The 26,080-nt window shown below is 30.7% G+C and overlaps 1 protein-coding gene across 1 annotated transcript in view; it reads left to right on the top strand.

The window, feature by feature from the left end:
• The first annotated feature begins 1,170 nt into the window (after nt 1-1,170).
• Nucleotides 1,171-26,080, top strand: part of LOC119840246 (protein spaetzle 3) — a 30,216-nt gene continuing 5,306 nt past the window's right edge. The window contains exons 1-3 of the mRNA XM_038366761.1: nt 1,171-1,366; nt 12,033-12,986; nt 21,527-21,648. Of these exons, the coding sequence (XP_038222689.1) occupies nt 12,203-12,986; nt 21,527-21,648 (906 nt within the window). The 5' untranslated portion in view covers nt 1,171-1,366; nt 12,033-12,202. The remainder of the gene's footprint in view (nt 1,367-12,032; nt 12,987-21,526; nt 21,649-26,080) is intronic.

Genomic DNA, 26,080 nt, shown 5'->3' with positions numbered 1-26,080 from the left:
GTTACGACACATTAATTTTGAAATTAATATTAAAGCTAATATTAGTATGGCTATGTCATAGCTTTATTATTATAGATCTTTATTATTAAATACTAGCTTCCCGCCCGCGGTTCCACCCGCGTGGAATTCGGTTATATAGCTTTCATCCCCTATTTCAATCCCTTCTACCCTTTTTTCGAGATAAAAAGTATCATATGTCCTTTCCCAAGGTCAGTTCTATCTTCATACCAAAATTCATCAAAATCGGTTCAGTGGTTTAGGCGTGAAAGTGTAACAGACAGACTGACAGACAGAGTTACTTTCGCATTTATAATATTAGTGGGGATTAGTGGGGATCATTTTTCTACTAGCAGATCAAGTTGAATCTTGGGTTAAATTCCCGGCAAAAAAAAAAGTCCGGCAGGACACAGAAGGCCCTTATAATGTTAGTAGGATACGACAGAATAGCTGTTAGACTTATAAATTAGGCTTTTTTACTTAACTTTTTTTCCTGTTTAAGCTTTTTGGTGTATTTTCGACCTTTTTTTTTGTTACAGAAGCGGAATCGAAAGGATCTTTTAAATAACTTTTATAATCATGTTCTGGACATACATTTACATTTTTTTTGTTAGAGCGGACAATGGAGCTGGTGGTTCGCCTGATAGTAAGCGATCACCACCACCCATGATCATTTGCAATCTCAATATATTTTTTCTTTTTTTTTTACACTAACGTATCTTTTCTTCTAATACCCTACTATACAGAACTGTATTTGTTGCTTGAAATAATTAATAGAATCCATTATCATTCAAATCGAACATAAATTAAATTAAACAATTTATAAATATATATCGCCGTTTATGCCATATTTTAATTATTGTGTATGATTCCACCCAATGCATATATTCATCTCAATTACTAAAGCAACAATTCCGCGTTTTTAAAGTCCTGCTTCAAGTCACACTTGGAAAGAATGGGGAAATCCATGCTCTCGATACATATTAATCTTTATCTAGCACGGATACGATTTGATCCGGGAAAAGATAAAAAATCCGTGCCGTGACATGACAAAATGGACAGATTCCGGGACGCCCGTGGTTATCTCCGTGATACATATATTAAATTCCACGCATCATCGGAAGTTTATTACAATTAATGTAACATTTAAATGATTTAATAGTGCTGGTGACACTGACTGTCAACTTGGTAAAAGGTACATGCTACAGCAAACAGCATTCGATCAGTAACCGCGTAAGTCGCACGATGTTTACACGTGTGCCGATTGCTTAACGTCATTTGGAACGGCGCTCACGTTAAAGTTTTATTCATTTGTTTATATAATCTGTGGATTTATTGAAGGCTTTTTTTGGATTCTGGAACGAAACAGGTAATTCTGTTTTATATTTGGCAATTTTTTTACACATTTTCTTAATATACATATAGTTATATCGTATTTTACAGAAGCGTGTGAAATTACGATTATATCGTAAAAAATATAAAGACAAGCAGATTTACGATATCTGTTTATTGAGTGTGACATTTGTTATTCAGCATTCAAGGTGAAAAATTTACGTAAATTTTACGTAACGTTTTCTATCCTCACTCGACATGTGAGAGAAATGTTTTTTGCAAATAATTATAGCAATTTATCTAATTTATTAATATCTATGAGAGTTATTGCGTCAAACAACACGGCACTTTTTTGTTTTAACTGTCCGCTTCGTTTAATTGATTGAATATATTATATATTACAAACGCTCAAAAAGTTTGTGTAAAGATACGTGTATAAATTGATTTTAAAGCATGTTCTATAATGTTTAAATAGACAATCTATAAATGTTACAATCTAGAGATGTTTCACAGTACCATAAACAATTTAAAACAAACATAACATCAACAATAATAGTCGATAATTCGAAACAAACAGAATCGTGTTATGTCATGAGATCACAGCCTAGACGACGTCTACGTAAATATTATGTATCAATGACGTTTTAAGATATAAGACAGAGATATACTTGGACATTTACTAGGATGACCTTTATCTCACATATCGACTGTCTGATTTATGGAGCAGAGCGCGTCCTAAAGCCAAGCCTAAGTCCATTGTGGACTCCTTAATTGAAATTAGGTGCTTGAAATAATTAAATTGATTTATATTGCACTTTCATATAGTACATAGGTTGAAAGAAACGGCAAACAGTTTAGTGAATGTTTGACTTTAATTTCATCTAATATTTGTTAAAGTGTTCGTTAAAATGTTTTAATATAGATGACTTCAGACACTTTCGATTATTTATTTGCGATAAATTATACATTTTCAATATATTTACGACCGGTTTAGTTTACCTGATGATGTGATGTGATGATTAATCGAAACAAGTCGTGAATAAATTAAAAATTGTGTTATTTAACAATAATCTTGGAAAGTAGGTAAAGAATTATTTAAAAAAAATTATAGTTTTACAATTCGTAACAACATATTTATGACTGTAACTTATATTATGAAAATAGTAATTTATCGAAATAATTAATACCTACTAATTATTGAAACACTATAATTAAAAGGTAGGTTTTGCAAAATCTGCTACGATGATACAACAAAATTACTTCCATCAAAAATAGTTTTTTAGTATTGGCAAACTTGATGTTTTTAATTGTGTTTCGTATTTGAATTGACATGCAATAAGCAACTACCTGCTGTTTTATGTACCCTCCGTTTATTTATTGTCTATCTTAGTTATAAGAACGTTCTTTTAAAACTATTAATTCAGTTATCATTATGTAACATATCATAAATTATTTAAAATGTACACGTAGGTCTAGTCGTATTACGAACTTCATATGCATACCTAAACCTAGGACCGAAAACTGCACATATAAATCAATGAAACATAATGTCAAAGAATTTATAAATCATCTTAAAATGTCTATATTACATGAGAATAATAAGAGTTCTTTAAAAAAGTTGCATTATTAGTTAATTTAAAATAAAAATCTGAATAAAGTTTCCACTTGGCTTCTTATTTCTAAAATTTTACTTCGATTTTTTCTTCGTTTGTCTTTTTACTGAATAATCATATAAATAGCATAAAGGTAAAAACGCGATTTATTAGAATTAATCGGATAATATGTTTTTTGATGTTACCGTACACGCGTTTAATTCTTTCTCATACGTTTGGCAACGTCGCCTTTTCACATAGATTAATTAGAAGATAAAGGAAAATGAATTGAAGGGTAAAAAATAAATTAATTAATAATTAAAGGAAACATATTACTAATAAAAAGATAAGAAAAGTTGTGAAGTGGTTTTAATACACGCTTTTTAAACTTTTGTTTTATGCAAGACCCGTGTAAGTATCCCGTAGGAATATCGGGATAAAGAGTTGCTTATATGTTATTCCAGTTGTCCAGCTGTCTACGTACCAAATTTCATTCAATTTGCGTGAAAGAGCAACAAACACACACATCCTTACAAGATTTCGGATTTATAATATTAGTAGGATCGTGTTATAAAAAATATTTATAAAATTGCACATAATTTTCGTTGTAAGTTATATCTTACTATATATTTAATAGATTTATGGTATTTATGTTTAAAAGGACATTTAGAATTTTCAATAGGATCGTAATTATAAGACTGAAATATTCGTTTTATGGACTAAAGCTATATAAATTCTATTTATAACTTTATAGGCTTTGAGTATAATTTAATGATATAGTTTATTTTATTATATGGAAAAATAAGATATTAAATTGATCACTCTGCTTAAGCTTTATATGATATATATGGTGTTTGGTAAATTATTATTTTTTCACTTTCTTTCACTTGAAGAATGACTGTTAATAAAATATAATTAACCATAATAATATTAGAAATACAGCATTTCGTATTTTTTATTATTTTTTGTATTTGTTATTATTACGGATCATTTTAATTGCTGGACTGTTATTGCATATGATTTTCGCCACAATTCATGAAATATCCGGCTAGGTAGGTAGGGTAGGTACTAGATATTAAATCCTATATTGTATTAAAACAGAGAAACAGATAATGGTTATCGTCGTTCCTAATCTAAGGTGGCATAAACTAAACAAAATAATACCAGACATAGATACTAGACCAGATTTGGTACCACATGGCAAGAATCAGCTTTCATAGAAAATAGATATTTTTTTATATCATAGCGGTTAAAAATAGAATCATAAAAAATCAGTTCATTCACAAAAAATACAATCAAATTGATAGCTTCCTTCTTTATTGAAGCCGATTCAAAATAAAATAAAAGCTCTTCAGCTAACAAGCTATTGGTTGTGGCAAAGCGAGTTATTTTATCTATCAATTAAATAATTTCTTCAGACATTACCACATACGGAATAATTTCTTAATAATTTAGGCAAGCGATCACTTAAAATTACACGTAATATGCATAAAAATTAATGAAGTAAGTGTGACACAGAAACGAGTTAAAACTCCTCACGGCGTTATCTAAAAATACCTACGATTATTTTTATTCAAATGATTGTGGTATGGCGTATCAATGTAGTATACCACAGATAGCATAACATTGTACATTTAATTTTGCGTCGTGTTAAGAATAGTACATAACCTTTAGAAATTAAAAACTTTTCAACGGATTTTAAACGCGATTTATTCATTATATTATTAACCCGACGTTTCGAACACTTTACAGCGGCTTTATATTTATATTGCGTGGTCACGGGGAGACAGTCTCCCCGTGACCACGCAATATAAATATAATGAATAAATCGTTTAAAATCCGTTAAAGGTTATGTACTATTAATAAATAAAATGTATAATACTGGTATAGGGATGTGGTGGGAAAAGTTCTGACGTAAATCTAATACCATTTCCAAATGTTTTCTACTACATTCGTATATTGTACGAATGTATGCAGACAGACATCGTACAATATAATTACAAAATCCGTGAGTGAGAAATGTTGATCACGATTTCATATGTGAAACTTGAAAAAAAGATTTTCATATTAAATAAATAATTCTAGCGTAGCAAATGCTACTGATTATATAAATAAAAATATTTTGTGAATATGTGTACAAGAATATGTTAGTTAATTTATATGTTATGTACCAATATGTAATAACAGTAATATTAATAGGCATCGAGCTGATATTTAGTTTCCAATATTACCATTTTGAGAGACAAAGATAAATTTCATATTGCTTATATATTATACAAATTATATTACCAATAAAATTCAGGAATCGGGTATTAATTTTATAGCTTTATTACTACGGTTGTTTAAATAATAACGAAGGAATTATTCCTTTATGAACACTGACTGTCATTTATGGTTTTGTATTTTATTCACTACAGTAATAAATAGACTTTATCATAAATAATTAAATTCAAGGATTATTCTTTTCATACTTTTTTCTACTTTCTACAAAAATATCATTTATACGCAAAGTTTTATTGTACTGAATTTTGAAATTTGAATAATCCAAAAGTATATTTCAGTTAATTTATATTCTGTCTTCGTCCTTTTCTATATTAATCCCTACTTATATTATAAATGCGACAGAAATGTGTCTAATTGTCTGCCAATTCACGCCTAAACCACATAGCCGATTTGTATTTTTTTTAGTACAAAGATAATTTGAGAGGCGAGGAAGAAAAACTATTTCTTATCCCAGTAACGGGTAACGGAAATTTGATAGTAGCCCAGGATCTTTTATCGTTTCCTCTGACAACGCGTACGAAGACGTTGTGGACAGATAGCTTGTACTTGATATAAATTGAAAAAAATGGTTGTTGGCCCTACTAAACTCACAACAAAATGAAGACGTATTACCCAAATGTACTGACTTTCTAGGCTATTACGTTATTTTTTACAAGGCGCTTTTTTCACACATAATTCCAAATGTATTGAATAAATCGAAAGCCTGTTGTAGTGGAGTTTCGTTTAGTTTTAATTAGCACTCGATATTGCATTGTGACATCTTTTCCGCATAACCTTACTATGTCGTTGACATCATCAAATGTCAGTCGAGGAAACTTTTAAAACAACAAGTATAAATCAGCTTTCTTTTAGTAATTAATCCTTTCGGTATATATTTAGTAGCGTGGTGTAGTGAAAAGGTCAGGCTGCGGCCTTATTATTTTGGAATGGAGGTGTTAATAAGAATGTTTATGTAATTCAATATATTCCCTTTTTGTTTTGATAAAACGTCATCTATAAAAACTATGAAATTCCCTTTGATATGTGACTGTTGAAATCCTTTTAACGTATAGGCTATAACGCGTTTTATCTAGTTAAAACTGCTTGTGACCAATCTTGCCTTTGTTACTTTGTTAGTTTTATAAATAAAAAATTAAAGTTAATTGAGGTTTTATTTCTTCGCATAATTATACACTAAAGTGTATATAGTCATATAGACAGCTGATAATATTGTTAAATTAGAAAAAAAAAACTCATAGTATAAAATACAGTTTTGTTTTAAACAGATAGTATATTCTAGTTTTTACAAACACATTTAGTTACAACTAGTTCTCACTAGGGAAAAATTGTTCTAACGAAAAACGATAACCAGATACATAATATTTTAACTGAACAATAACTCAATACAAAAACCGCTGTATTGATCCTTTTCATTTGTGGCACAAACAATGTTATGTTTACGTGAATTTACGTAACTTGTGTTTGAATATTCAATAACTATTGTACAATGTGTTTTATCTGACGTATTTGCTATCACACTTTCGCGACTGTATAAATGTATACAATCATATATAATTACCTCACGAGCTGGTTTCAGTTTTAATATTAATATCAGAACGTGCGAAAAATCATTGTTTTCATTTATTTTATCACTATCTATTGTTAAGTGCACTTAACGTTGTTTTTGTGAAATTATTTTCGAATTTCTCATATAAACTTCTATAATATATGGATGTGATATAATGCAACGAAAGTTTGAATCCGCATGGTAGCTATGATTATGAAATTTATTAAACCAAAAATCAATATTACATAGTCTACTGTATAGAAATAGCTGGATCCAGAGGCTTCACGTATGTGGTACCAGACTGAAAAAGTATCGGGTAGCTTATGTTTAATGAATACTGTAATCTATCTCTGAACCAAATTTTATACATATTTGATCAACTGTTTTTGCGCGAAAATATACATCCATACATTCTTACTTACTTTCACGTTAATACTGAATATATGAGATAGAAAGATAAACTATTGAGCAAATATAAAAATACTAAAACACGTTCGCATTCTTAATATTATTAAATAACAGAATGCACTAATAGAAACTAACGTTTATAGCCTTTTAATGCAGACGATGCTGTGGGTGGTATATATTGCCTAGTATGAGCTAAAGTCTAATAAAACCAGTTATGCTTTTCCACGTCATGATTATTAAACGCAATCATCTCGTATATTACATTATTGCTTGACATAATTAGGTTAGGATGAGCTTCAAATAAGAGTGGTCTTACGAGGGCTATGTGATGCTAGAATGACCCACACACACATGCGTACATATTATGCTCATATAATAATTCACATTACTTCGGGTTTTGTGAATTAAATGGTAATACGGAAAGCTTTTCTACGAGATCTTTGTTAAAGTATACAGATTTAATTATTAGTATAGTAAATTAGTAACTTCGTATTCAACCAACACTGCAAACTTCCGACTATTTTAGGAAATCACAAATATTTATAGGTTCATATAATTATTTATTAAATAACGTAGTGTATTCAAATAAATTACAAAGGCCTTGTTTAAGCGTATCCTTATCATTATTGGTAATAAATCTTCATCATTAATACATTGTAAATATCCTTCTATTTAGAATATTATAATTATAGTAATATGAAGTACTTATCCACTATTCTATTTTATTTGGATTAATTTCTCAATTACCATAGAAAAAAAACATATATTAAATTCCTCAAACAGTAAAAGATGTATCTCAGTACGATTCAAAAGCGCTTCTACACGAAGTCAAGTTTAATAAACACATTTTTGAGTTTGAATTGTACCATTAACTAATACACAGTGTTAAATAACACTATAAGTCTATATACACTAAACAGCAAATAATATTCCAGCTATTCGCTATTCCAGAAATAATAAAATAACTAAGAATAACTCATTACAATAGATATTCTGTACTATCTATATACTTGTTTGAAAAAATTGCCTTTCTTGTACAAAATTGTCAATGTTCGAAAAACCCACATTCTTTTAAAATTTATAAACTTTATATTTCCGTAGCTGGGGTGAGTCATTGATAGGTATTTCGCATACATTTCTGCATTAAAACGAAATATTTAATGCGGTCTGTGTACGTGACCGAGATGTATGTAATCACAATTAAAAAATTTCGAAATATCCTCAAATACCTGGAGAAGACCACACATATATTATACGTCTGCGGTTTACTTATTGTTTCCCCTTATTCAAAGATATAAAATAAAATTACTCGCCTCATGGCCACTTACATTCCAACTGCTCGAGATATAGTGACAAGGTCGACTGACTAAATTATTTTTATAGCCACTTTGTTATGTTATCATAGCTGTATTTGGTAATCTCTAGAAACTCCTCAGATCTCGTTGAATGCCTAGGTCGGGACTCAAAATTTTGACCTTTTAATAGAGCAAGCGTGCTAGCCTTGGTTATGTTAGTTCGTGTGACGTGTTGTCATAGAAATGTACATTATTTGTTATTATGTAATATATATGCTAAATAAATGTTATGTGCAAACAGTTAGTAAATTGTTATTCATTAATACGAAGTTTTTAGTAGCTCCCCAGGCCTGTGAGATAAAGAAAGGTTGATCACCTACTTTCTAGTAAAGAAAATCGGTGTGTGGCTGCTTGGCCTTGGGGCTTTGGGCTGCTTTAAAAAGGCTTTATGTATAATTGTAAACAAGAAATAGCTCATATTTCACTCAATCTGAATTTGGTTGTATGTTTGATATTATTTAGATTGTATTAAATAACCATTTTGCATATGTACCGAGGTCAAAAAAAAATGTATATGATATTTTTTTCCGACAGCTATGAAGCTGTCGGTGTTCAACAATTAACCATTTAATATATTTGTAAATGACTAAATTGCGAGAAGTCATTGACACCAATATATGTACAAAAGATAATTTTATATCGATCAGGAAGATAGAGGATAATTAGTTTAGACAAAAACTAGAGCGAACAAGCTCTTACTAATTATATACGTATACGACTAAACGTTTTTGTAATAATAAAAACATGTTCACCCTTTCATTCAATGTCATTGAAATAAACTCATTTTTTAAACCTCGAAATAAGTATATTAATAACAATATAATACTTAACATTTAGAAAATTAATTTCTAAGTATATTAAAACAAATTTTATCATCACATGCATTAATTGGTTCATCACAAAAAAGGCGTTTATGTTCTTTTGCCTAGTGTTTTGGGAATTTTTGTATAAATTACGCGCTTAATTTTGCGTAACGTTCATTCATTATGATATTAGCATGTACTCGTGTGAATATTTTCGTAAAAACCCAACAATAAAAACATAACACAGTATCTTCTTAGATATAACAAAAGGCAATTTATTGTTTTGTAAATAACATTAATTCCATATAATATTTCCATTTTAAATTAAAAATACACTTTCTTTTATGACATTATAAAAGAAAGTGTATTTTTAATTTAAAATGGAGAATTTTTAAAACTAATGTCTGTTCGACGTATATTTTCATATAATATGATTGGTCATTTTAATTTACACGTAAGCCTAAAAGTGTAGCAAATGGTGAATTCAGTTGTATTTAATATCATCAATTAACAGATTTCAATTTATGTGCGGATAAAATTTAACGTTTGCATCAATAATACCACAATAAACAGCTAATACAATAATACGCATGAATAAAATAATGCGTAAAGCTCGACGCATATTAAATATCTTTAGGCTTGCATTATTCAAAACACACAATATAAACCTCAATACTGATAAAATGCTAATCTGACAACTATAAGCTACGTTCGAATAGAAATACGTAGTTAATACACATGGTAAGTTCGAAAGAGTGTTATTACAATATTTAATGCGTGTCAACGACAGGCTTAAAATATGTTTTAAGTATTTGTGTCCACAAGCCGATAGCTTGTTCGACGCCAGTACAATGTGATTAAAATAATAGGTATCAACATATTTATCGATGGCTGAAGGATGTAAAATATCAATTGAAATTGATTTTGGAATCCATATTAGACGATTCGAAGACAAAATAAAAAAAAAATCGATAAATTAACTACAGAGTAACTGGCACAATAGTTGCAATACAGGATTAAAAAAAAATCCAAAATATAAAGTTGTTTGGAATATCGATAAGTGGTAAATGTTAAAACTATGTTATGACGATTCAAAAGTGCCTGTACAAGAAGTCTAATTGAATAAATTTGAGTTTGAGTTTGATAAAACCTCTTGTTGTCTAAATAAATAATAACTAAGTATTTAAGTTGTCCCTGCATTTTCGTTGAGTTATATATGTTATCATATAGAGGTAATAAGAAAGAGAAAAAAACCATTTGCAATAGTATCTAATTTATAATCTACTTATAATTGAAAGTACTAAGAGAAACACGAGAGTGTTATAAAAATAATTGAAAGAACGATGTGACTTACCAATATGCAATACTATTGTCTTGCAGACTGCTTTACTTACATAACGGTGCATTTATGCCATTTCTTACAAAACAACCGTTCTTTGCCTGTTCCCATTACCTTTTTTAGTTCATTTTTAACTAACGTTCCCAAAAACAAAGGAGGTTCTCAAATTGATTGTATTTTATATGGTTTTGCGACTACAAAATTCGTGGGTTCTCAACCGTGATTCTTTTTGTGTCTGATAGGAAATGGTTCTCATTTGGTTCTTCCCTTTAATAGTAAATTAGTGTATCTTTCTCTTACAAATACAAACAAAAAATTCGAAGAACAAGTTGTCCTTAGCTAATAACGTAACTGAAAAATATTTCTTAATTATTGTCATAGTCTTGTCTCACGAAATCATGTCGTGATGATGAATTTCGATGATATTATAACATGTCAAACGTGCGAAGGTAACACGATCTAACTACAAATGCCTGCGAAAATTAAGAGGAAATGTTAAGCGATTTGGCAATTTACATTGGAGTGAAATATTGTTCTTGTTCATTTATGGAATTTTCTGTTTGTTTTTTTTATTTTGTTTTGGTAAATTTATTTGAACTATGAACATGAGAAATCATTTATCGTTTATTTAGTAAGCAGTTTTCAACTGCGCATTGTTTCGGTATTCGAAGGAAAACATTGACAATCCTATGTCTTTTCTCTGGTCTCAAACCATTTTTGTACTAAATTTTATCCAAATCAGTTCTTTGATTTATGCCCGAAGAAAGGAAAATTCAGAGACAGTTTCTTTCACATAATATTAATCGGATTTAATTAAAAAAACTGTACAGAAAAGAACTAGCCGACGAATACACTCTTGGAGCAGGAATAGGAAGCAACTGTTTATTTACTGTGCATATATACAAAACATGTTTAATCGTAATATGAACATAGTACTAAATAAATTCTTTTGTCAGTTGTTAGCAAGTATGAAGCAGTTATATGCATAAAAAATACAATGACAAATAAGATCTATTAATTTGTACAAGGACATTGAAAGGCTACATTCGGGCTTCCCTCATTTCGGTCCCAAAAGCATCAACTTCGGCATTCAATGATCACGACTCGGGCCTTTCAATTCGAATGCCATTTGTTAAGCCGCAAGGATATCACGAAACGAGGGAAAACCAACCATAAGCGTTTTGTATTCGAGATACGAGAACTGGTTCAATTGCGACATCTATTTTGTAAATTTTTTGCCCATTTAAAAAATTATAATGTCCTGGGCAAACAATAAACAATGATTTATGACTTGATCTTTTAGAATATGCGAATTTGAACTTGAAAGAGTTTATAGAAAATGTAGGTATCAAACTAAAATTGTTGTTATTGTTTCAGGTAGAACAGTGGAGGACAGTGAAGTGTATTGTGCTCTCTCAAAAATGATTCAGTGGTCGCAGTTTCATAGTACTTATGTAATAATTTGATAAATAACTGTGTGAATGAAGAGCCTGTGATAAAATATTATAATACAGAAATACTTAGCAATGACAAGAACTTGCTAAAGGATGGCCTTAACGAATTTCACGGTAGCTGCTGTTAATGCGGCGACGCCAGCTATTGCTGCGACAGCCCCTACACCTTTGCAGGTGAACCTCGATGATCTGCTTTACTCTCCAGAAGAACATCAAGCCCAATATGCTTCAGAATACACTGGAAACGAACCCTTCTCACCTCCATCAAGTCAAGCACAACCAAAAAGACCTAAAGTCAGAAAACGCGCCGGCACCGCATATCTTCCACCACCCAATCAATTTACCCAATATCCACGACAAAATAACATTCCACATAATCCTTTTAACAGTCCATTACATTCACAGATATATAATCCAAATTCGAGGCTTGATTTACCCTTACAAAATCAAAGGGTCCAAGAAATGAACATGCAGTATGACAACAACGGTCAATACGTACACGATCCCACTGGTGATTATGATTATGAGCAAAGACGGATAGATAAGAACGCTGGTCAAATTCCAACTTACCCAGGATTCGCGGATTTGCCCTATCAACCGTCTAACGTACCAGGTCAAACTTCTAGTCGAAAGTTCGAAGGCAATTCGAATCAAAACGTTAATAAATATAGCTTCGGTTCTGTAACGACAGCAGCACCGTCACGAAAGCAAAATGAGGCTGGAAAACGTATTAGTAATAGTGGGAGTAGTGGTCAAACGCCTCCGGACACTCCGAGAGGTTTCACCAAAGTAGAAACGGGGAGCTCGGGAGGGAAGACGCAGTTACACGCAGTATTGGACTATGATGACGACGAGTATTATGACGATAGCGGTTCAGGTATGTTACTTTTTAAAATATGCATTTTCATATATTTCTTTATTCTTTTAGTAAACCAGCCCACTGCATATACAATACGTATCTGTATTGACTATTGATCCTTATTAAAATGCTTAAATAACTTGGATACTGAATTAAATCTTATTTAAACCAAACTGAAACATAATAATTATGACTAATATAAAATAGAAAAACCAATTGATTCTATGTTTTATCCTAAATTTTAGTTACCACAACATGTAAACATGATTAATAGCTTTTTAATACACCAAATAGCAAAATGGTCATTACAGCCAATTGAATACGTTTTTTGCAAAAAGTTCTTGTTACAGCTTAATAAATGACACGATTAATATAGAGCACGAGATTGCTATCTAAAATATATTAAGAACAATGTAGTTATATAGGTAGCAAGGCATTGAGTAGCACGATCGTACCAATTACTTCCACTATCGGTCAATAATAGGCGTATTTGGCCTTGAGGTTCTGTATAAGACATAAGCGACAGCGATAGCATATATTTTTTCAATATATTAACCCAAACACATTTTGCTTGCGTAATTATATTTTTCATTGTGATCATTTGTGCTTTGAAGTTTATTATTATTTTCGATTTGGAATATTTCCGTTATTAAATTTAAATTGGGTTTGTTTCCAAGATTTTTGAATTGTGTGCATTAAACTAAACTAAACTGTTATTTTATAAGTTAACTTGGTTTTGTCCGCGGCTTTGCACGCGTTAAATTGGGATTAGTTTAATAGATGTTATTATACACATAAACTTGAATCTCACTTTCCTCTTGAATCACTGTGTCTATTAAAAAAAAACATCAAAATCCGTTGCGTACTTTTATAGATTTAAGCATACATAGGGACATAGGGATAGAGAATGCGACTTTGTTGTATACAATGTAGTGATAATTAATTTAAAAACATACTAATGTCAATAAATAAATTAACAAGTATTAAAAAAAAATAATGCTTGGTCGTACCATAAATTATAAATATTTTGCTTCAGTTAAAAGTGAGAACCTTGACTCATTACGTCTGGTGACGGTTAAATAAATAAAACTCGGAATATTTAAAAAACTACTTATTATGCTCTGTTGACATTAGTGTTAAAATGCAATATCATTATTTTAGTAGTCAACATGGAATAACGGTTTTTTCTAGAATTAAGTGTGTGGGATTTATCATATCTTTTGATTTATGTACAAACTTAGTCTTAATTCGTTAGTATCTATGTAAAAGGAAGACAATACCTAAATCCAACAAAGCAGCTCATATTGATGGCCACGTAAACCTTAAATAATTTAACGTTTAGTCTATAAGCATTCGAAATATAAATCTTTTAAATCTGTAGAATACCAGTATTCGTAGTAAAAGAAAAGCATGTATATCAAGTATGTGTAAAAATAAAGTATATATAATACTTTAATCGATTCGCTCGATTACAGCTCATGAATTATAGCATATTTATTTCATAAAATACGATAATATAGTTCAATTATAGTATTTCTTATGTGTTTATTCTATACTTACTTTGTTTTTATCGGATTCATTAGTAACGCATATATTAAATAGGATCACGGGCAAACTCCAAAACACAGTATTGTGAAATTTACATATTAAACTACAAAGAGTTTACCTAAGTAAATAGATACGATTGATATGTTCACTGTTATAATTAAAATTAAATATTATAAACAAATAAAGACATACAAGCTGACTTCGCAAACATATTCGCCTTACTCTAGACCTATCATATCATATGTACACCAAAAGTCACGAGAATCGTTCCAGCCATTTCCGAAGAGTATGGTAACTAACATTGTGTCACAAGAATTTCATATTTATAGAGTACTAGCTGCGCCCCGCGGTTTCACCCGCGTTAGTCCGTATCCCGTAGGAATATAGGGATAAAAAGTTGCCTATACGTACCAAATTTCATTGCAATCGGTTCAGTAGTTTTTGAATGAAAGAGCAACACACACACACACATCCTTACAAAATTTCGCATTTATAATATTAGTAGGATTTAAAGGTCTTATCACTGCAAATGTTAATGGCCGGTTGTCTCCATGGTAACCCGTTCTGACATAAAATATCAAAAGCTGAGACATAAAATATGGTACAATATCCTTCCTTTTATTGACGTGAAATATGGTTCAAATTTTAGATATTATTTCGCTGGTTGTTTTAGCTATATTCGGTTTAAGTTTAACTTCTTAAACCGCAGAATAATACATAAAACTACACGTCAATTAAATCCACTGTATCTATTGCTAATCTATCGGTATCACATGAAACCGTGCAATTAAGTTTGCATCACAAGCCATTATTCCTTAATATCTGCAACAGCTATTACGCTACGTGTATCTTCTTCAAAGCATTCAGTCATCGTAACGTAGGATACGACCTTGGTTTCACTTTCGAAGATCGTATGAGGTCGTATGATTTGTTTGTTAAATTAATTAGCATTAAATGGATCTCTTTGTATCTAGTTATCTTTCACGTTTTACCATTTTATAAGTACGTACTAGGAGTAACCATGACACGTAGGCAAGATAATTTTTGAGAGTTAACCAGCTGGATACAAAATTATGTGAATTCAGAAAAGAAATACATACCCATTACGCAGCATTGAAAAATGTACATTTTTATTGATGTCCAAGGGGCTAAGGAGCTTAGTTTGAGAGGGGCGAGGGCGTGAGTTTAATTTTATTCGGAGCAATAATGTGTAAAGAAAATATAGTTTTTTTTCTTGTGTCTCGATCATTTTGGAATTTTTTTAATGAATAAAATTAATTTAAAGTTCAATGTCGTCTATTACAAAATTTTGTACTAATTTATACAACCACACTCTCACTTTTGCAAATTTTTGGAAGCTTTTAATTATTCATTACTTTAAGAAATATAAAATCGTATAATATGATACTACTAAAGTAAGAATCATGTAGGTTTATTCGATTTTTTATTACTAAATTGCATAATTCTTTTTTTAAGTCATATATATAGTCTTCTTCTTTTTATATGTTTATGTACAATATTATACTGGAGGATTCATATATATGTTATGATATGGTACGTAGACAGCTGGAAAACTGGAATAACATATAGGCAACTTTTTATCCCGATATTATATATAAATATTAAATAAAAAACACGAATAAAACACGATATTAAAAAAAAAACACGAATAAAACACGAATATGACATTTTCTAAAAAAATTCCTAGCTAAATCGATTTATCGCCCCCGAAACCCCCTGTATACTAAATTTCATGAAAATCGTTGGAGCCGATTCCGAGATTCCTTGATTGAGATTATATATATATATATATATATATATATATATATATATATATATATATATATATATATATACATAATATTTTTAAAACATCCACGTTACGCTACCACTAAAAAAAATTCATTAACTTTCGTTTTCAAGCCACGAAGATGAGATAACTTTTACTTTCGGAAACACATAATAACCACATAATGTGATTTATCAAATAAATTTCGAACTGGGCTTCACACTGATGGTTCCGTATAAATTTATTATGAATCGCATGTTCCACATTAAAATTAATGTTTCCCAAAATCTAATCAAATAATGTAATGTATTAATGAATCGTCATTTGTTTTTATTGATCTAACGTCAAAAGTGATTTTTCAAACTCAAACTCATACATTTATTTATTAAAATAGACCTCTGATAAATAGCACTTTTCAATCATCATTTTACACAGTTTCAACATTTACCACCGGTTCGGAAAGCAGTTTCTACGGAGAAGAGCCGGCAAGAAACTTTGTGGTTGCTGTTTTAAAATATGTTATTTTCTAGTTTAGTTTTTTAAGTACCTAGAGAATTATTTTAGTTATTTATTGCGGTCTGTCACCTTGTACAAAAGAAAGTGGTTAATGATTATATTTATAGACACCAAAACAGTGTTTGTATATCACAAAATACCATCTTGTGATGCTCTTACTCTAAAGGTATACTGATATTATAAGGGCTAAATCAAACTCCTTCCAAGACAAAGTCAAAATTATTTATTTCGATTTAAACGCCAAAGGGGCACTTACGAACTTCAATACAATAATGTATTAAAAACATTACTTAAAAATTATAATAACACAAAAATAAATAATATACAATTCTCAATTTATTATTACAATTTCCATTCAATGTTCATACCATTAACAAATTCGTCAATTTTATAGTAGGCTTTAGAAATGAAATGAAATGATTTTTAAGTTTTCTAAATTTGTGTTCTGGTAAATTTATTATATCTTTGGGTAGTTTGTTATAAATAAAAGAAAGTGGTGTTAGTTACACTGTTTATAACTGAAGAACGGATTAACCAATTTGGCTGAAAATTTGTGCAAAGGTAGCTTGGACCCAGGAGACGGACATAGGATAGTTTTTATCCCGGAAATCCCACGGGACCGGGAACATGCGAGAAAAACTCCGGTTCTAAGTTTCCTGCGACTACGCGGGCATAGCCGCGGGCGGATAGCTAGTTTGTTATAAAAGCGAACTGAGTTACTGAGGAAAGTTTTATTAGTTTTTGACAGTCTGATGGAACAGTTTATTAATTTATATTTATTTCTCGTATTAAACTTATGAACTGTTTAAATTTATTTTTACGAATGCCTATTAGATTTTCATATATGTATAGTGATGAAAGTGTCAGAATACCAATTGCTTTGAATTTATATCTCAACGAATCTCGTGATTTCATAGTATAAATGAAACGTATAGCTATAGAGCAATATCGGCAGCTTCTATTTTGTAAAACTAAACACACGTTTTAGTGATCTTATACGGAGTAAACGTAAGGAAGATATTTAGTCTAAGCAAACCTAATAAGAATAAGGTAAACTCATAAAATTATTATAGTGTTACCGAACGTTGATTAGTGTATAAAGTTTGAATTATTTCTGACTGTTTAAAGTGGATCTAAAGGGGCCGGTGATATACAACCATACAGACAGTCAGATGAATCTAATATAAGCGTATTTCAAATAGGGATGCCATGAACAAAAAAAAATACTGTTATTAAAAAATAAGAAATATATAAGTACGTAATTTTACTATGTATTTACACAAGTAAAATAATTTGTGTTACGAATAAGCTTTCGCTTATTCTGTCTATAAGATATATGTCTATTACAATAACCATTTGTATATCGAGTAGGTATATTTGATGTTCCGTTACACCAAAATAAAGTTCCACAGTTTACATGCACATGGTAATGGAATTTTAGTTACGCAACTCTGTGGGAAGGGGCCTTTGACTCGCGAAGAGAACTGTAGCCTATAGAACTGGTTTGAAGTTTTCGAGACTTGTTTGTTTATCAAATTCGCTTGACCTAGTGAAATTAGGGTGATTCAACTGTCACTGATTTAACATAGTGTCTAATTAATATACTCGATGTCACGACGTACTATTAAATGTTACGAAGATTATTGGCGTATGTTGTTAACAGCAATCAATAGATCGGTTGTAAGATACTTGTCAGCAAATGAGGATTTTTATATGAAGTTAATTGAAAAAATCATTTGTTCCTAGTAAGATTATTTGTTTATTAAGAGTATGTAATGAACGACATAAGAAAAGGAAATTAACAATAGTTTTATACGAAAACTAGTAATTAAGACAAAATTTTGGTAGCAAGGAAAGCAGCGGTTATCTATACTAATATTATAAAGTTGAAGAGTTTGTTTGTTTGAACGCACTAATCTCAGGTCCGATTTGAAAAATTCTTTCAGTGTTAGATAGCCCTTTATTGAGGAAGGCTATAGGACATATATGTACCACGGGGGAAGCCGGGGCGGACCGCTAATATAGTATAACAATCCTTCTATGATTCTGTTGTATCTTTAAAAATATTCACTCATTAATAAAGAGGAAATATTTGTATTTTTCCATTAAAAATTCAAATTTTAAATATTCTTCCATCACAAGAAGCTCCATCTTCATACCTTCATTGCATGGGCGAAACCGGGGCGGTCCGCTAGTTGTATGTAGTTACAAAATGTATCGATATAGTTGTTATCTGTATTCCTGGGAGCAATAAATAATTTTATAGCATTCATATTATCTAGATTCTAGCCCTTTCAAATACCGACCTTTGGGTGCCTTACCTGAACTAGTTTCTTTGTCGTGATTAAATAAATTACTATGAATGGAACAAATTTTAATGTAATTTGAGAATAATTGATTATTAATACTGTCTCGCTGTACCTGTCTGGTCTCAACAACAAATATCACGACAATTAATTATTTACTTTCCTGCTATTGTGCGCATAATATAAAATTCAAACGCCTATGTTTCTGCATTTTTTTTCACGATCGTAATTTCGGCCTATCCTCCTGTTTTATTCTCCATTTTTGTTTCTACATTCTAAATTATTTAAATAAACTGTTAATCAAAACAATTAGTAGAATCATTTTTTGAAAAATATCGGTCCTCCCCGGCTATGCCCGTGATAAGCTTTTTCTCTCCATAAGAACCTTCCTTGTGCCATAACAAAGACATTAAAAAAGATGGCCGAATTGCTCGAGCTGTTTTCGAGTTTAACGCTTAGCAGCACATTTAGCTATTTAGTTTCATTTAAATAGAAGATAGATAAGACTTTGAAACCATTATGCGAGACATGTCAAATTTAAGGATGTCATGTCATGTCATGTTTCATGTGTGTCGAAAAATTTTATGTTGGTTCAAATAGGACAGTGTTATTAAAAGAATCGAAGTTAATATTGTTAATAATTAAAAGTTGAAGTAATGTTTTAAAAGAATGTAATTTGCAGGTACTTTTATCGTTATTTTTATTATTATGTATCATTGTTTTTTATCATTTCACCTTAGCTTTCCGCCTCCATCTTCGCCCGAGTAGATAATCAAAGGATAATCTCTTGAGAATGAGATGTTTCAGTGATCCAACGACACTCTAGCCTCCTAACTATCTCCAAGCACAATAATCCTTTCATAAATTCTCCGTTGTCACGTGAAAGAAAGGCAAACAAACACACAGTCACATTTATAATATAAGTAAGGATTTATAGTTAGAAACCAAAAAAAAAATCATTCTGTCTCAGACTTATTTTTGCTTTCGCTAAAACGAAAGATGATATAGAATTAAATTAGAAATACGTAATAGTTTAAAACCAGTTTGTGATCAATGATTGCATTCACATTAATATTTATATGGTAATTAACCATTATGAGGAAACGTGAAGATGAATAGACCAATTTGGCCGGAAGCTGGGTCAAAGATTGATTTTTAATATAATTTAATTAGTTTCATTGTGATTTGTGTCGGGTGTGTATTTTTATTGAGTGGGATTTATTTTTATGAAATAACATAGAGAACAATGGAGTATATTTTCTGGTGATTTTCTATTATATTTTTTACTATTAGAAAGAAAGTAATGAAAAACATTTCTCAATTATGTATGTCACTCAATTTCTCATATAACATCAAATTATACAATGTTTTAGGCAAATTTTAAATTATTGTCATCAATATCAACTGCAATTAAAAGTATGACTTTGATAACGTTTATATAATATATGTTATTATATAAATATATGTTTATAAATTAAAGCCATTATTTTAATCGAATTTATTACTAGAGTTCTTCACGTGGCTTCGCCCGCGTATTTAAGGGAAAATTTCAATGGAAATGAGATGTTTCTCTTTCTTGCGATCTTTCTAAAATCGCTGTTATATCGTAATTAACTACTTAAAAAAAACAAACGAATAAAACACGTCGCATTTTTAACGTCTCACTGTATATAAGCAAAAATTAATGAAATATGTGTAAAAAAATTATCCAAACAAATAATGTAAAATTCTATTTAGCAAACAGGACACGAATTCACGATTCTTTAAAAGAATTTTATTGTATTACTCAATTATGAGAAACGCGTTTGTTTTTTACTTTCGCTTATTTGTTCATCCTTACATCTGGCGATTCGCCAAACGTTGCGTAACCCGTATCAAAGTAAACCAATAAAAAAAGCATTTAAATCACTTTAGTATTCTAGTTCTTGTATAAAATACAGTGTTTTCTCAACAAAATCTGAATGATTTCGTAACCTCTGACACGAATGTGACGCGCCCAGCTCTGATGAAATTTTTGCTTGACATTATGGGTAAATTCATTGAATAGACGTGTATACATTTCTTTGTCTAATTTTTGTCGAACAAGGACCTTTTCTTAAGAACTTTTAGTAATAATTCAAATATTTTCTTCAATATCTTTAAATCGAATGATTAATTATAAAATTGTGTAGATTCGGAACGGGCATTAGAAAACTAGTATTATATAAAACAGCCACTATCCTCTAACTAATATTTAATTTTGAAATCTTTTTGACTATAACAAAATCAAGCTGTTTAAAATCTTCTAACAAATTACCTTAAACTAATCTACGCATTTTGTCACTACCTTGGACTTATAGAGCATAGCAAAAAAAGCATTTTACAAAATTTCCTTTAATCTATTTCTTATTATTTTTCAGATGGAATACAGCCATCCGTGACGCCGTTGCAAGGGCCGATACTGTTAAGAAATGGTACTGTCCCAGTTGTACCACTCACCTCATACCCCACAGTCAACAATGGTTCCTTTTATCAAATACCTGTAAGTCATAATCATTTTATTATGCTACTGCCTTTCAGCCCGGGGTTTCGTCCTCGTGGTTAAAGGAAAGGACAGTCACAGAACTTAACAGAAGTTACAAACAAAGTTTCCGTTTGATTAAAATTTTTAGTTTCATAGCATTGAAATGCCTTATAAATGAGAACTTTTGAAAGAATAGAAAAAAGACGCGGTTTCGAATCCCGCCTCATCATCAATTTTCTTATATTCTTTCAAAAATTCTCAGATTCCGTTGTCTTGGGAATTCAGCGATAGAACCGAGCCTATATAAAGAAATATAGCATCGATAGATAGACACTTATTTTGCGAACCGGACATAGGTCTCCATCTTATCCATAAGACTATACAGATTGGTTGAATAGCTTTAGTGCGGAAGTGTAACAAACAAACTCACATTAATAACGAATGACTTTATTTGATTATATTAATTTATTGTAAAAATACTTTCAATGAGATGGGCACTAATCTTGCAGCTGAATGTAAAATAGACCCGAATACTTTAATGTTTAAATATTTGAAAAACGCAGTAAGCTCTAACATCCAAACGAAAAACTTAAAAAGTATAAAAAAGAGGAACGGTACCAAATCTTCGCAAAATCTAGTCGCAGGTCTTATAAGTCCTCCAGTGCCTAGTAGTGGAATAGTATTACAGCATTAGAAGGAAAAAAAACATTAAGACTTTTCTTTATCATTATGCTGTCGTATCTACAAAATAAAATGCTTTAGGTTCTTAAGCTCATAGTGAAGCGTTAGATTAAATAACTCTCATCTAATAATTTCATGTGATTATAATTTAATAGGGTGCTTCTATAAAGCAGCTTTAACGGTTCATTATTATCAATATCTTTGGTGATGGAGAATCGTAAAACTGAAATGCGTGAACTCATGGCGGTATTTACAAGCAATAACCTAAGTACGAAGTAATTAAGTGTTGCCACAGTTAGCTTAAGTAGTGTAATTCGCACGTTGTTAGTCACGTATATAGTTAAAGGTAGGTCAACCAAACAACCTAGTGTTTACACAAAGACAAGGCAAATGCCCTCGAGTACATATTACCTACATAAGCGACAATGTTTCATAATATTTAAATCTTCATTATCACCAAAGCAACGTTTATTATTTGTTAATGTTTAAGCAATTTGTAAGAATAAAAGTTTATTAATTATATATTTATTTTAGTTATGAGTTTATCGTGCTAGACAAAATATTATGTAGTAACTATTTAGTAGATAATATGAAATAATACGAGCAATTGATCTTTGTTTAAAATTACTATACCGGTGCAACCGCTTTGGGTGGTTCGGGGCCTCCGATACCATAAGGTTTCGAGCCTTAACGCCCTGGTACTGAAACCTTTTAGTTGAAGAATGTCCAGAATGAGAAATATATATATATATGCACACAGAAGAGCACAATAGAAGAACAACCTAATGGTCAAGTAAAAGCAAAGCATACAAATACAATAAATCTTTAAAAAAGCATAACACACATTACAGTGCATATTATGATATACACACGCATACTTATGTATTGTTTTGTATATAGTTATGGTCGATTTTCGACACATGCGTTATAATAAATGTGAGAAAATTTCAAGTAATCAATAATTACTTGTCCTTTTCACAATTAATTGCTATAATAACATAATTGGTTTACTCTAAATACATGTATAAAAGGGTAATTTATGCATAGTTTTAGATTCTCATACCTTATTCATTTACATAAGTGAAGCATGTAATGAGAACGAATTATGTGTTGACCTATTTTATACTAGCTTAAGATCAAATACCGAGCTAGTCTTTAAGTAATAAGCTATCTAGATTCAAGATATTTATGTGATTTAATGATCAAAAAACGCTTGATTTATTTTATATTTACTAATTCAAAAAAATATTTATTAATCAAAATGAAGAGTCCAAAAAAAATGAAGTTTAATAATAATTAGTTAATATGTATAATAATCATGATTTAATAATATGTATTTTGAAAACAAAACATATTCCACAATAATTTTTTTTTAATATCAAACGCAATAAATATTATTGTAATAAATATACTAGGTCTTAAATATATATGCGAGTTCATTTTTACAAAAAAGAAAACACTTAAACGTCATTATAAATTTAATTATTCATTTAATAATATATCCTCTGAATTCGCAAATTTTATCAAATAGACGCGACTCATTAAAAGTCATCAATCAATGTAACGTCATTAAAATTCTAATCAATTTGTTTAACAACATTTTATCTGCAGTCCTTGGTCTCAAAGGTACTGACATATCAATTAACGCTTATATGGAATTAGCAAGATGTAAGACATAAGCTTAGAGGGCTATTATATATCATTGCGATGCCAATGCAGGAACGAGAAACCGTTGAAAAACGTAAAAAATATGAACATTCAAATAGTCCATCGCCATCGGTTAATGAATTGTAAATGCTATGATAGAACATAATATTCCCTTACAATCCAACAAAATGTAACGTCCATTGATATTATATATTTCTTTACATCACAGAATTTGACGTAATAATATCATGTACAAATGCTCGTTATTTTATTCGTGTTTCGGTTTTCTAATATAGTGTTATCCTGGAAGAGATGGCCCGGTAGCCATAAGGTCGCCTATTGTGCAATTTGTATTTTTATTCTGTAATTTGTAATATTTCCTTTTGGTGTGTACAATGAAGTATTATTCATTCATTCATTCATTATCTTATGGAATAACAAAATATTTTTTAATTAAATAGAATGATCATGATAATAGAAACAAAAACATTTGAATGATTTAATTAATAGGAATACAAGAACATTATCAGCGATTTACAATTACATTGCCAACTAGCTTACCGCCCAAGGCTTCACTCATTTGGAGTATAGAAGAGTACTACGCGGATTTCTGAGGAAGAGGCATTATACGACAACAGAACAAAAATTCAACCATTGTAACAATCTAAAAATGTACATACGTAATTTGGTTACTGCATTATTCTCGGTATAGATAGGCATAAGTAGTTGTGAGAACTGCATTGCACAGGAGAAACCACCAGAAACAAATAACGGTCATAGTCAATGATGTCTTAAGAATTATAAATTACGACTAAATGTTGTGAAACTCATTACTTTTATTTGTTTAATTTGTGGAACACCAACAATAAATACGTACTTATATGAAACAAAAGGACAAAACGAATGTGGAACAGCCCTGAAGATTCATGTCATGAAATCATTTGAGTCACACTTGCTTTTCTTATATTTTAACCTTCAAGCGTACCTAATTTCAAAATTCTAGGTTAACGGGAAGTTATGTTGTCTAATAGAAGGTCTAGTCTGAGTCAGTTTCGATTGAAAGTTTATGTACGGCGACCCTATGTATGATAAATCATTTAACACCTCGCTTGTTACATTCATGTAATAATGATAAATCTTGCATAATGTAAACATTTGAATCTTCACTCCTAGTTTCCACTTTCATTACAAAGTGGACAAAAATTCAAACATACAAATAATATCCTTTTTTTATACGTGAGAAAATCTTGCATAGATACCCACGGCTCCCGGGGATGTAGCCGTGGGTTGTGTCGGATTCTTACCCACCAAAACCCCACTGTGTTCCCTCGAGCCGCTTAAGTGAAGGGGCCACGGGAGCTGGCTAAAATTCATCCGCGGCCCTTCGGCGGCTATACAAATAATACCCTACAATTTTATTATGGTTCTTCTATTAAACTTTAGTTATGACTTTACGTTTACCAATACAACTAACAAATATGTCCAGGATGGTATAGAATATTGTATGTTACGTTATAGTACTTATTCATTCAATTTAGTAGCTAGTTATACATCTGTCTCTTTCGGATCACAGTACCGATGACTAAGTTTTGTGAATGAAAGGTGTAGGTGTTTAAGGAAAACAAGAGCAAAATCTCATACCGGTCCGCCATTATTTAGTATAGACCGGCTGCTTATTAGAATTGCGACGGCGTCTGACCGCAGGAAACCGAGCGGTTTAGTCACTCGCGTGGGCTTGCTGATAAAGTCTACGTGAACGTGAGACCTTTTATGAGCAAAAATGGAAATGGATTAAGGCGTACATGGCAATGAATAAAACATATATTTTGTAGTTGAAACGATTAGATGTATGACAAAGGGACGAAGAATAGGACGCTTCGAAGAGTAACCTCAATAATTGTAAATTATGGTAGGTATAGGTTCCCTGAAATTAATCTGATGTCGATAGAATATTACGATGGCTGTGTATTAGAAATTGTAAAAACTTCTGAATGAAGAAACAAAACTAATATCGTCGTCAGAATAGACTCCATTATTGCTTAATGCATGTTAATGCCAACCTATAGTAGAGTCGGCCATTATTACTCGTAAATCTGCGAAACCTCATTAAATGATCAGTGCC

Source organism: Zerene cesonia, chromosome 5 (genome assembly GCF_012273895.1).
Source record: "Zerene cesonia ecotype Mississippi chromosome 5, Zerene_cesonia_1.1, whole genome shotgun sequence".
Taxonomy (NCBI): Eukaryota; Metazoa; Arthropoda; class Insecta; order Lepidoptera; family Pieridae; genus Zerene; species Zerene cesonia.
Note: the sequence above shows the minus strand (reverse complement) of the source record. Positions and strands in the feature narration are given on the sequence as shown.